The sequence below is a fragment of the Haemaphysalis longicornis genome, unplaced genomic scaffold, assembly GCF_048455015.1.
Source record: "Haemaphysalis longicornis isolate Haplotype H1 unplaced genomic scaffold, Haemaphysalis longicornis Haplotype H1 scaffold_10, whole genome shotgun sequence".
In the NCBI taxonomy this organism is placed as follows: Eukaryota; Metazoa; Arthropoda; class Arachnida; order Ixodida; family Ixodidae; genus Haemaphysalis; species Haemaphysalis longicornis.
Window position 1 is genome coordinate 66,475,655 of NW_027526204.1, and position 13,290 is coordinate 66,488,944.

The 13,290-nt window shown below is 45.4% G+C and overlaps 1 protein-coding gene across 1 annotated transcript in view; it reads left to right on the forward strand.

The window, feature by feature from the left end:
* The window catches only part of LOC144158656 (uncharacterized), a 28,633-nt gene extending 17,348 nt beyond the window's left edge, over positions 1–11,285 (forward strand). The window contains exons 5-8 of the mRNA XM_077689690.1: positions 3,411–3,892; positions 5,810–5,948; positions 8,225–8,278; positions 11,119–11,285. Of these exons, the coding sequence (XP_077545816.1) occupies positions 3,411–3,892; positions 5,810–5,948; positions 8,225–8,278; positions 11,119–11,266 (823 nt within the window). The 3' untranslated portion in view covers positions 11,267–11,285. The remainder of the gene's footprint in view (positions 1–3,410; positions 3,893–5,809; positions 5,949–8,224; positions 8,279–11,118) is intronic.
* The last annotated feature ends 2,005 nt before the right edge of the window (positions 11,286–13,290 follow it).

Sequence of the window (13,290 nt, forward strand, 5' to 3'; positions counted from 1 at the left end):
AGCCGTGTTTTTTTCTGAAGCAAGCCTAATGATTCCTTAACAGGGAATTTCTAGTTAGTTACACACATGGTTGCATAGCTGAATTGCAGACATTCAATCGCTCTATTTCTGAAGCAAAGATTTCAAAAGTTTTTATAAACATGCGAGGTAATGTACTCATAAACTCTAATATTTGAGCTCATACACTACAGTAGTTGATGTTTCTAGTCGATGTTTCAACTACAGTTGATGTTTCATTAGTAGTTGATGATGGACGATTAAACCATTATTGCAAGTCAGTGTTTGAAGTGACTGACAATTCATGGTCTAATGATCCACTCCGATACTCTCAACCTTCCCAATCCAAAAAGAGCATTCCGTAGAGGTAAACAACATAAAAGAACATGCTCATCTGAATATAAACTACACGAAAGAGGTCGTCCAGGATTTGCGCCGGCGACTCCACCATTACAACGCGGTTGGAGCATATTAGTCATTTTGACGAGGTTTAAAAGGTCGAGAATTGCTTGATGCTGGGTGTGTTAGTGGGTGTTGTTTCTAGACCTCGAGTTGAAACTACTCTTCTTATGACAGCTGCTACTGTCTATGGAAGCGGATGCAAAGCGTCGTCCAATCACGCGCACAGCGCCTTGTTTTATTAGCCTCTGCAGTCCTCGTCCCCTCCTTAGCCCCTCGCACTGCCTTTTGCGTTGTGAGAGACTCGTTGGTGAACTTTGTTTTTCTGCATCCATTTGCATGGTATGCTTCACTGCAATCTTAAGTGCGGATTTTGTCAACCAACCCCAAAACAGAGCCTGGCTACGTGCACGGCACCCAAGATATTAAAAGCTGACGTCTGCTGCAACATCGGCGTGAAAAAACGCCGTTGTAGGGGTCGCCGCTCTCGGCTAAAAACGGTACCAAAGATGATGGAGCAGATTATCCAATCCTCCCTTAGTTGTTCTTTTTTATCGCCCGAGCATGACTGACGTGTTACTTGACTATAGTTTGTTACCCGCCGCGGTGGCTCAGTGGCTAAGGCGTTGTGTAGCTGAGCACGAAGACGCGGGTTCGATTCCCGGCCCCGGCGGCCGCTCTTCTGATGGAGGCGAAAAGCAAAAACGCCCGTGTGTACGAGATTTCGGGGCCCAATAAAGATCCCCATGTGGGCAAAATTAATCCGGAGCCATACAATACGCGTGCCTCATTGTTTGCGTTGCGTCGACGCGTTAAACCCTACAAGCAATCAATCTGTAGTTTGTTAGGACGGAGTCGCGTATTGCGCATTTCTGAGCAGCATGGTGCGTGCTTATCGGCAAAACTCTGCCTTTACCGTTTAGTAAATGATCCGCGAGTCTGAGTCACAATCTTCGCCCGGCGGGCACTTCACTAATGCAGCAAGCTTGGCTGCTTCACCCAACGCTCGTACCCTGAAGCTGGAGTTTGTAAATCCAGAAGCAGCAGTGACACACTTACATCATCGTGCACGTTCATATTGTACAATGAGTAGGCGATAAGTGTTGTCATCATCCAGAAATTGGTATCATCTCTCGAAAATGTGGCGTCTTAGCAACAGATAGGCCACGCACTTTTGCTTTTCCTGTATTCTGACGACCAATGCAAGGAATACCACTAGATTTAGGTACAAAATATCAGCAGTTGATAGTCACTCATGTTTTGCAACATGACGCGCTTAGCCAAATAAAACTCGCCGACGTATCCTGACGTCATGATTTAGCAAGAAGTGAGGCTCATATATTTTGGACCGCGTCCTAGACTCTTTTCAGCATCGGCTTACTCATGCTAAAGTCTTCTCTTTTGCAAAATAAAGTTTAGACGCGCGCTATGAAGTATATGTTGTACCCCTTTTTTTGCCACTGCTTCTTATGACGACAGATTTTTGTACAATCAGCGCAGTGGTGACATATTACAAACGGGCAATAAGAAAACTCCTTATTTCTTAGAAAAACCCCAGACAGCCAACAGCTAGACGACAAATGTATGCTGCCACTACCTTTTTTTCTCGATAATTTACTTTCATTTTTTAAAAAAACACGTGGCCCAAACGCCGAACATATGGCAACAATGCTCATGTAACAAAAATTTCCATAATCCCTGTGAGAAATTTCACTGTTCTTTCACAGTCCTCACCAGGTGAGTCGCCAGTAGTGTCACAAGAATACCACGGTGTTACCAGGAACATATCAATGTTTTTGTATTCAAAGCTCTTAAGCAGACTCAAGCGCCCATGACAATTTCGACTTAGCGTGCGGCAGTTTTTGAAATAGCCTATTCAGAGCAGGAACAGTTTGTTTTGTCGGTTTTCGTCCATCCGTTGTGGTATCCATGTGTGTGCATAGCAATGCGCCTTCGTGCTCAGTGTTTCTATCCGCAGTGTGTTAATTCAAGAAAACGGAGGCAGTGTGAGGAAGGTGTAGGAGAGGGGAAAAGGCAGCTACAATTCGGATGTTCCTGTAAGAAGGATGAAGGCAGTGGATGCGGGAAGACTGGAGGGGTGTGGTCATGAAGGGCAAGGGTAGGATTAAAGGAAGCGTAATGACGATATGAAGCCGAAGGTTGGGGAGAGTTCCACTCCTAATCTCCCTCGCAAATCGAAGAATGCTGAGGGCCCCTTATCGATAGTCGTGGACTGTCTCCTCTGCCTGATTGTGTCTCCTATGCTGAAACTGCTACGCCTATGACGCCCCAACTGTGTCTAACTAACCCGCCACCGATCACGGAGTTGTATTGAACTCGAGCAAAAGTTGATTCAAAGCAAGTCAAGTCTCCCCGTTTCTTTCAGTCGCCGCTTGCCTAATCTCTTTCTCGCAGTGGGTCCTAAATTTGGCTTTCCAACCAAAAATTGCAAGTAAGTGAACGCATGGCGCGAGGAGTTGACGAAAGTAAACGAACAGGACAGGGCAATGGGACATTTAAATTATGCTGGATGGAGGCAGGAGTGGATGTAAAGTGAGACTGCACAGGATGTAGGTGAAAAACAAATAACGCCACATTTTGTCAGTGCCAATCCCTGACAAGCGGACGCATGTGCGGTAGGCCAGCTTATGCTACCTCTATCCGCCTCTTCCTATGCCCGTGGCACCGCGTCAATTTCACCTTCCAACTCGATGAAGCTGGAGGGATGGTGAGTACGACGAGACGGTGTGAGTGAAGAGGCAATTTATAATAGCACCGAGGAGCGTGTGAGAATGGGTGGGGTAAGGGGGAAAAGCAGAGCGGTGAAATTATTAAATTCTATACACGGACGTATCACCTACCCTAAACGCTAGACAGTAAGCCCCCTTCTCAACTCAGATGTTGAGGAGGGTGTCTGCGGCATCCATGAACCCCTGCATAACTTCCGGCTTGGACAAATGTTTGCAGGCTATAAATCTTATTCAGTCCAAAATTCTTTTGTCTCTTTATTGCAGTGCTTCTATTAAACTGCGTCAGTGCCTTGGAGAAGCTCTTGAGCCTTGCTCTGACGAGCGTATGGTGGAACCCAAGAAGACGGCGGAGGCCCTAGCCCAATCCGTTAGGGCCCTTTTCCAATATCTTGAAATACCGATCCTGAGAGATGACGTCAAACCAAGCAATACCACGAAAACTTCAGGTCAACCAAGTACCTTACCATACGCACGAAAATCTTCCAGTCAGTATGAATCAACCACTCCTGGGACGACCACGGAACCGACACAGAAGCAAAGGGGAGACCTGTACCACCAAGAATCTTTTTCAAATATCCCCGCTGCCGATTTGGAACTCGTGACCCAAAGTCTAAACACTGTGAGTGTCACTCGAAGTCACGGTATTTCCTCTTCTGACGTTGAAGGCACGACTACGGTTGACGTGTCTTTTACGACACCAGCAAGCGGGTATTCCAAACACGAAGCACTTGCGGATACTACTGCCGGTAAGCATGAACCAACCACTTCTCAGACAGCGCTAAAATCAATAAATAAGAGAAACTCAACACCTCCTTAATGTTTTCTAGCCATGGAGACCTACAAAGCTCCGCATTAACCTGTAGATAATAACACAGAGACTCAGCCAGGAGACCCTTTCTCGGTATATCCCGTGGTGACCGTTACCAGTAATCTTGCCATAGGTGCTGTAGCTTCCGTAGAGTTGGTGTCACTATCCAAAGATGCTGAAGCAATCCTTATTGGCAATGTACATACTGCAGCAGAACACACTGTTGGGAAGTTGGTGCATGTTTGGTTGCGAGTAAGCGCGTGTGTTCTGTTGTCCTGGTTGAGTCGCGCCATACTTTTTGCCCTATGTGTAAATTTCACTTATTTATGTCTCTACTGACTCATAGCGCGAGAATTGTTTGTTCGTTATTACTTCAATGTCAGCCCCACCATTTGGTACAGCCATTGCAGCTTGAAAAAGCATACCAACACCAGCACCTGACAGTCAAACAGGACATTGAAAAGCGGTGGTTTATAGTGCTCCCTTGAATACGGCTTACAGGGTTGTGAGCAGCCAGTGCTTTAGTTTCAAAGTCCCTTTGCGTAATATTTCTAGCTTAGGAAAATATTGTGTCAAGTAAATTTTGGTGCTCTGCTGAAGCTGAACATCGATAACGCCCAGAGCGCAATATCATTTATTCTTTCACTCATTTTTCGCCCTGGGCTAGTGATACATACTAAATAGCTTCAGAATAGACTGGTTGGCACTACATTCTGTGTATGCATAAATAAAGAACCACCGTGATCGAGGAGGCTTACCAAGCTATGATTAAATATCAGAAATGAGATGACAAATAAGTGCCAAACGAAGCTCCCACAATTTTTAGGTAAATAAATAAAAAACAAGGCCGGTGCGAGCCAAGTTCGGAATAGTATAAGCAGAATGTATGCGTTGCTGTTTCAGTAACACTGGCGTACGGAATGTCCGAAAAACCCCATGCACGCATGAAACCTGAGCCCAACTAGGCCATCACACAAGGTTACGTAGCGGCGTCTACCTCCCCTTCGCGTTTTTCGTGACCGTTCTCTCACTCAACCATGACGGTTAGAAGAATTTTGTTTATTTTTTTGGCTGAGGCCGATGTGTTATTTATATAGAAGGCTAAAGGAAAAAACTCTACCACATTCGTAATTACACACAAAAGCCACCGTGATACGAGATAAGGTTGATCTAATGTTGTAAGCGTAACATGTGTTAGCAAAGTCGACATAATCACGAAAGGCCTATATTTGGAGATTAGTTTGAAACGAGAACCGGAAAAATATTAACAAAAGGAGCGCTAAAATGCTAGCATTAACGCACAGAGACCTGTCCCTCTCCAATGAGCCCCAAGAATGCCAGCAGTACAAAGACTACTCAGCAAGCGAACTGGGAAATACTCCATAAACGTAATTTTTTCACGGGCATTTAAAGGGACTGGGTAGTTGCTTCTACGGCAGTTTCTTGCCAGGTGTGAAATTAGGCCAGAGTACTTTTTCTCTTCGCTCATGCACTGGTAATTTTCGCGCAAAAACATGTCATAAACATTCTGCCTGTCTATTGCTTACTTTTGCTAGTTATAGGAGAATTTTGGTGCAGTATTTTAGCTGCTTAAAATAAATTGAGCCGCTTTTCTCGGTTTAGTAAGCCATGGAATCTGCTGATACGCAATTTTTTCGCAGTTATTTGCCATAAAACAAATATCAGGTTCTTCACAGAATTTTTATCTGGGTACTGTCTCCATTGCTTCTACCATACAGAAAGAACGCAGCACGGTCTTAAAAGTAGCTCATTATGTTAGGGGAGAGAAAGTTTGTGTTGAAATGGCGTTTACCAAACCAGTGTTGAAGAGTTTCAAATTTTGTATTTTTTTAAGGGACCAGCAAACAGATTGAATGCAACGTCTTCAGAGCCACTAGCTGTTACTGGACCGCTGCATGGATCTACGGTGTCAGTACCCTCATTCCCACCACTGGGCATGAAGAGGAATATTTAAGCCAATCCCACTGCCCCAAGTAAGTTTAAAGCTGAGTCAAAATAGCGAATTTTTAGCTCCCGACATAACCACTAGTAGAAATCTACAGGTTATCAGGGGAAACGATTGAGGTGTTCAGTGGTACTTAACACGAGTGTAACGTCATGTGCTCATATTTTGTGTACGACCAGATACTGCGGTTACTTGCCGTCAGGATAGGGCAGGAGCTGACTATTCGCGGTTGTCCTCAAAATGACTCTAAAACAAGACTTTTACTGTTGGCCAGACTACCAAGCTTGCAATAGGGGACCCCAAACTCTTGGTTGCTCTTGTGCATTATTTGAGCTACCGCATGGCTTTCTTGTTTAGTATTCGTACTGTCTACGATTACGCAATCACATGAACTACTTTACGCAGCCTTGTACACAACTGTCAAAACTATACTTCGAAGCCCAAATTTATTCCCAAAAGGAATCAATCGCCATACCGACAGGCCAACTTAACACGAGTGCGCTAAGCCTCAGGGGCATAACGCTAACCGGTGTTACGGTAATCCGCCTAACGAGGTTATACTACATTGCCATGAGAGAGAGTAAAATTCACTGCAAGCCTTCTGTTGGCGCCCAACTGTTTTCGAATGCTATCTTTGCATAACCCTAGACTTTACTAGTTCAGGAAGGCCAAGTTGACAAAATAAAAGTTGATGTTATTCAAAAATTTTGGTGTTCTATGCTATTCTTGCCACTTGCTCGGCAGCAAACAATTTTAAAGACACAACTAAATCAAAGAAGGTGGGCCAAAAACGTAAATTCCCCTGCTTCATTGTACGTTTCCTGACGTCGGAAATGACATAATGAGGGCAGCTACCAAAATAGGGAAGTTAGTATGTTGACTGAGGCTAGCGTTGGTATGGAATATGACCGCAATTTACCAGCTGTATTTTCTTACGATTGATAGTAAGCGTTTTGTGAAACACTGGGTTTAACTTGACAAACATCGTAAGTTAAGTGGCAGTGTCACTATCGCCAGTTTGCCAGTGTCAGGTCAGGCATACTCAATCGTCTATACTGCTGTATAAGGTGGCGTCAGCGGAAAGAGTGCCGCACTAACTGCTTTTATGTTCACGTATACATTCATTATTTTCATTGTATACAGCAACACTCTTGTGGCTGTGAAAGAAACAGTCGCGGAATCAAAGCGCAAATAGCTCATTCGTCAAGCCCATAATTCCTGTTCAGATTTGTAGCAAATTTGTCGGCGCCAGCCATTCGCAACAAGCAGCCGATATACTTCATCAGATCACTGAGCAAAGTTGCTGGCGAGTCGCATTCGCATTCGCTATTTTTTTATATTATCATAGTTGACAGAGTAATGTTTACGGTAAATGCGATGTCAGTGCTATTCTAAAGAGACATTCTTTCGAATGAAGTAGGCTGTCATGTTTTATTCGTACGCTTTTTGAATTGTTTTACTAAGCCATTACTACGCACACTCCTAGCAAAAAAATTTACAAAGCCATGAACAAATCTTGGCTCTGAGATTAGAGAAGCCAATATGTGTGTATGTATCAATGCAATATCGACTGGGATTATAGAAGCAAGTATGAGTGCATGCATCAATACAATAACGACTGGGTATTATAGAAGCCAAGATCTGTGTTCGTATCAGGTCAATATTGATAACCGTGCATTAATATTAGATAAAATGAATTACCTATATTACGATGATGAATGAACAAAACCCACTTTGCTTTGAACAGAAGCTCGGTGGAAAACTCTTCGAAGGCGTCTCTCCCCAAAATAAACCACATGTTTTCTGTCTTGCTACTCCGTGTCAATTACAAGCTAAAACAGATAGCTCCCGCTTAGTCTTTTTCGTCCGAGCGTTCACGTCTAAGCCTACCGTTTTGCGTTTTAGGTTGTGGCGGCAGCGCAACTACTGCAACCACAGACGTGCCCAATTGAAGTGCACAAAAGTCGTGCTGCTAAAAGTGCAAAGAAAAGCGCTTGCTATGAAAGTGGCATACAGATCAGGAGAATATCGCGGTGGTTGTGCTGCTATAAGGAGCAAAGGCATGAGGTGCGAATAGAGCGAAATGCAAGTTCATGTATGAGGTGGACCTTTCTGTGTCATGCGTACGAAATAACGCGCCATGTCTTTGTAACTGAGGCAAGCGAAAATGTACAACGTTTTATAGCCAGGGTATAGCCAGGTTGAGCAGGCTACCCTGCTCAAAATGAACGCAAATTTGAAGAAGATATAATTTTTTCACCTGTTGGAACAATTAACCATCCCCCATGTACCTTTCATTTCCAGGAATGCCACCATGGAGGCAAAAAGAATACCGTTACTTTGGAAGCATTTCATAAGGTAGGATGAAATTTTTCTTTCAGTTGAGAAAGCATACGCCCCAATATTACGTGGGAACCTTACACAGAAACAAGTACACCGGCCTCACAAGGCAACTAAGTTAAAATTTCTAAATCTTTTTTCTTGCCATCCGCTCTTTTCTGCCATACGGCGACCGTCGTGCACAATCCCTGTTTCTAGTCAGCCACATTCTTTGACCAGTAACATCATGAACACGCCGCTTCAAGCTTCATCGAACAAATATTCATATAAACAAGGGCCTGTTGATGGAGGCCCCCCTGTGTGACAGGCGTCCTGATGTTGTGAGTTCATCGTTCCTGCCGGTAGTCCTTACCGTCGTCAAAAGGGTGGACTTGCTTTCGCTATCCATACTGGCCAGGGAAACTATCCGCCGCTTGCTTGAGTAGTGTAAAGTACAGAAGCCAGTTGGGCGAGTTCGAAGATAGTCATGATTGTCAGCACCGACGAAAACACGGGACAGAAAGATACGGGACGACAAAACGAATGCCTAAAAACTGAACTTTTTATTGTGAAGGTACTTGTTATAGGAGACTTTTTTCTCTCTCTCGTGTAATCATCTTTGCCGGTCATCGGGCTGGATTGAGGGCGGGTATTTTTCGTCACACCCACACAGCATAATACATGACAGTTTGTTAGTGAAGTGGTAGCAGATGACGGGTATTTCATAGCAGAATTCCCATTGACGAGAGTTGGGTAAAGTAGGTATCAGTCAAGAACCTTTGCATAGGATATTCTGCGCCTGCCAGGGACCGAAGTGGGTGTGGAGACTAGCAGTAATCAAGCCACAAAGGTGCCAGGATCTCGGAGAAAGTTCCGGGTGGCTGCAGGGAGCCGCAGAGCTCTTCTAGCGATGGTTCGCCATCGTCGACAATGCTTGGTGTATGAGTTCGCGAGTTGCCGCGGCACGAACGCTGCCTCTGCTGGCAACATGGCCGGGTAGCAACATGGCTGGGTTTTTATATTATGTGGATTTCATCAATTGTCATGCGGTGCACAGGAATTCGCAAAGCAAGGATGCAAGTTCTCCTCGACTGGTAATATAAGCATGCAGAATGCGAGCCTGTCAAGTCAGAGACGGAGCCACTCTTTCGTACAAGGTTGCATCAAAGATGACCGCACACCCCTTTTCTCGTTGGCACCTACCATGACAAAACAGGTGCATATGTGAGTGTGAAAATCCTGGTGCACCATTGCTCTCTGGTATGTGCTCCCTATGCTCGCTTTGGCCTAGATAATGATTCTAGTAAGCAAGCTTTCTTATGACGCCACCTGACAAGGATTATCTTTGTATGCACAACAACATAAACAGCGTATTGCCTGGCTCACGTAGGGATTTAAAACATGCTTTGTATTTTACATGCCAGCCACGCCTAAAGACACTTCCCTACTATTAATACAGAGATTTCGGTATTCGTCTCTTAAGAGAAGAAAAGCCCACGCTTCCATGCTAAGACAAGGACGCCATGCCGTTCACCACATCTCAGCTTGGTGTAGAAAACGAGGCAATTGTTCTTTGTATCATGCGTGAATTTTAGTTGGTCCGACACGCTTTATATTAAGGCCCACGGGCGGTGTTGATTTTGGATGTCAGCGAAAACGACTGCATTTAACAATCTCGCAAGGCATCATGCAGGGCGCGTTACCCTTGGACAGTGCACGGTAAATGGCTGCCGCGACACAAGCGTGAATACGACGTAACCAATAGAAGCGACGGGGAGGAATCGGACCCTAAACTCACTGTTGCCCTGCAAAAGGTTTTAGTAGCGACGAGCTATCTTTAAAAAATGTCAAAGTAACGCTCGGCACCCCTAACTTTGACCTATACACATGGTTCAGTGTGCAGCTGGATCAACGTTTTGAAGCGGCGTGGCACCAAATTGTTTCTGTAAAACAATTTCACAGCAATCCGAATGACTAACACGCTGTCTGCTTATTTTTAGGTGAAAAGTTGATTGATTGGTTATGGGATTTAACGCGCTGACACTACACAGGCGAAGAGGTGCTCCGTAGTGGAGGGCCGCAGATGAAAGTTGACCACTGGCGATGTTTACGTGCGCCGAAACCTCGAACACGCAGCCGTTCTCGCATTTACCCTCAATCAGACAAGCGGGTCCCTCTGTTAGGATTCCAATTCGAGTAGTACGGCTCAAGAGCACAACGCGTTAGCCACTCAGCCACCACAGCGGTATAAGTGCAACGTGTAACAATCAATATTTCCCACAGCAGCTTCTTATATTCGTGCACCCCTTCCCATCTCTTTTTTACAGCTGAATCAGCTGGAATATTGCTAGCGGTGCTTTTGAGCTATTGTCTCTGCATTGTGCAATATATTTTTCAAAACAAATATCGTTAGTGTGGCCATTTAATTGTGCCTCAATATTTTTTGGCTGTTCTCCTCAAAATTTACATTGCAGTGTCTCTGCTCCTTTCGATCCCGTTGTTTAGCCAAGTCAATACGTGGGAAAAAAGAAGCGATTTATTTTGCCAGGAGATTTTTCACCCACCTGCAGATTTCCGCCATCTACTACTAGCAACAGACAGTTTCCACAATATATAAATTGGAACAGTTATTATTTAGATTGTTACGGGGGCTATAGGAGAGAAAAGAAGATATATACTAGGGGAGAGGCGGAGGGCTACCAGAGACACGGGGCATAAATTTTGCTGGTTTCTGAATGAACATTTAAAGTAACATTAAGGGGAAAGTATGTGTTTTTTTTTGGAAGAAATTAAAAGTGCATACGGGTAGTCCTGAATACGTGCATATTGCAAAGCGTGATTAAAAAGGGCCCTCGGGCCATCTTTCTCCATTTATGCAGGCCACAACAGGCGCCAGCAGAAGCGGAATGTACTTGGCATTACTCTATCTGCAGCAAGGAAACGAAGGCAACATTCGCCAAACACGAGGAAGCTTATGAGAGTTTACGACAGGTTATCGCGGATCACGCCAAGTGCCAAGGTAACTAAATGCTATTTCTCTCTGTGATTTCTGCACCAGCAAGGCAAGGTGCGCCTGGTGAACCAATATTGCGGTGTTTTGTTAATGCTGTTAGCAACTAAAGTAATGTTAATTAAGGCTAAAATTCCTCGCAGTCCTTAGGTCCGCCTAAGTGCTTCGAAGGCGACATCTGGCAATATTCATTAACAACTTTGCCTCACCGCGGTAGGTTGAATGGTTGCTTGGTTTGTACAAAAAATCAATGATGCGTACCCACTCTGGGGAATTGACCAAGTCAGATTGGGTAAAATTGTTAAAAATTAAACCTAAGGGTAAAATAAAGCTGTGGAGAATGTGAGGGACGTGATCGTAACAATTTTGAGAACCTACGACAAAAAAATCTCACATACTGAAGCAAAAACCGATACTACATGTACAGGAAAAAAAAAGTACGAGATGTGTTTTAACAGGGTACACGACCTGATTGTGAAATAAAAGCATCAAGGGCGCGACATATTCGCGTATCTTTCTTTAGTTTTCTTTTTTTCTTACGGTACAAATATCGGTCAGCAAGCAGCTGTCACAAGCCACACCTTCCGTATAATCAAGGTTCTGCGCAGTTGGCGTGCGTATGCTTGACTCGCGTGACATTGCGCACAGGTGTCGATCGGCTAACGTTGTTCTAAATTGATGTTTCGAAGTCGCAGGTTCGTCAATTTTGCAACGCGAGCGCATTACCTGCAAAGGGGAGCGGGCGGCGATAGTGCGGAGTGTTTATGCGGCGCAGAGTGATCCACGGTAGAGACCGCCCCTTTGGATGCCTGCGCCTGCTTGCCTGAATTGTGAAATCGTGCTGATCTTAGTTACACTGATGGGTTTACTCTTCGGTGCCTGTTAGTTTGTACATTGTGGTATCTGTCGTGTCTGATTTACGCTAATTTCTTATGCAATAAAGTAAAAAAATTACGTCCTCCTCCCCTCGCGGGAACCCTAATGTGATGGGACGCTGAAGGGGGTTCCGTTGTGCGTTTCCGTTGGGTCGATTACTCGAATTTCCTGAGCAATCGTCGGGTAATGCGTGAGAGAGAGAGCAAGCGTAGCGCGGACGACCGTCGATTGAGAGACCGGCCGGTGCACGGCACTCCGCTTGTATGCGCAGCGCGCCCGAAGGAGAGGAGACCGCGGAGAGAGAGGGCGCTGCACATGCGCACAGCGCGCTTGCGCCGCGCGCAGCGCCGCCCAGCGCCGGAGTGAGAGAGCGCGCCGCAGTGCGCTCGTCACAGATGTTGGGGGAGAGGGCGCGCTATCACGGCGAGGGGAGAGGGGGTGAGCGGAGGAGGGACGCAGCTGTGCGGACGCGGACAACGACGACGCAGGAAGGACAGGGCCGCCGGCAAGAGATGCTCCTCTCAGCGTCGCATCTAAAAAGTGCTTAGATAGCTATTGGGTATACCACTAGCACTGGAATTATACTCTGGAAACTTGTATTCTAAACTTCTCGAATTGCTTTTGTGTTTTTATTTTGCGTAATAATTTTGTGCCTGCTAATATTGTTTCTTTTTCGGCCGAGGGCTGCCTCGCCAGGTCCCATCTAAGTTCTACAATCTCACACTCCTCATCCCTAGTAACTTTGCGGCCTTGAGAAATCACCTGAAATAATGCCTAATATATATACGCAACGTTGGTCCGTTCCCTGCATCCTTGACATATATCTGAAAACTATCCGAGTAATGATGACAATGCGCGAAGCGGTTTTTGTACGAGTTGGTTTGTAGAAGCCGCCAGGCCACAAGCCATGGAGTTTGTTTTACGAAGGAATGGGCGAGCAGGGGGTGCGGGAAGCGTGCCCGTTACAAACGGTAATCAGTAATGAGCTCCCTGCACGACAGAAGCCCATCTCTACCCCTCAAGCAAAGAAGTCCGGGTTTGAAATGTCGACACCAGCTCGGTCGGAAAAGCTTCAAGCCGTGTCGTGCGCACACTCGATTCCGGGCAGGCCCGTGTAAGCCTGCCCCATGCCAGATGTATTTGCCCGTTCCGCTCGTCATGGGAG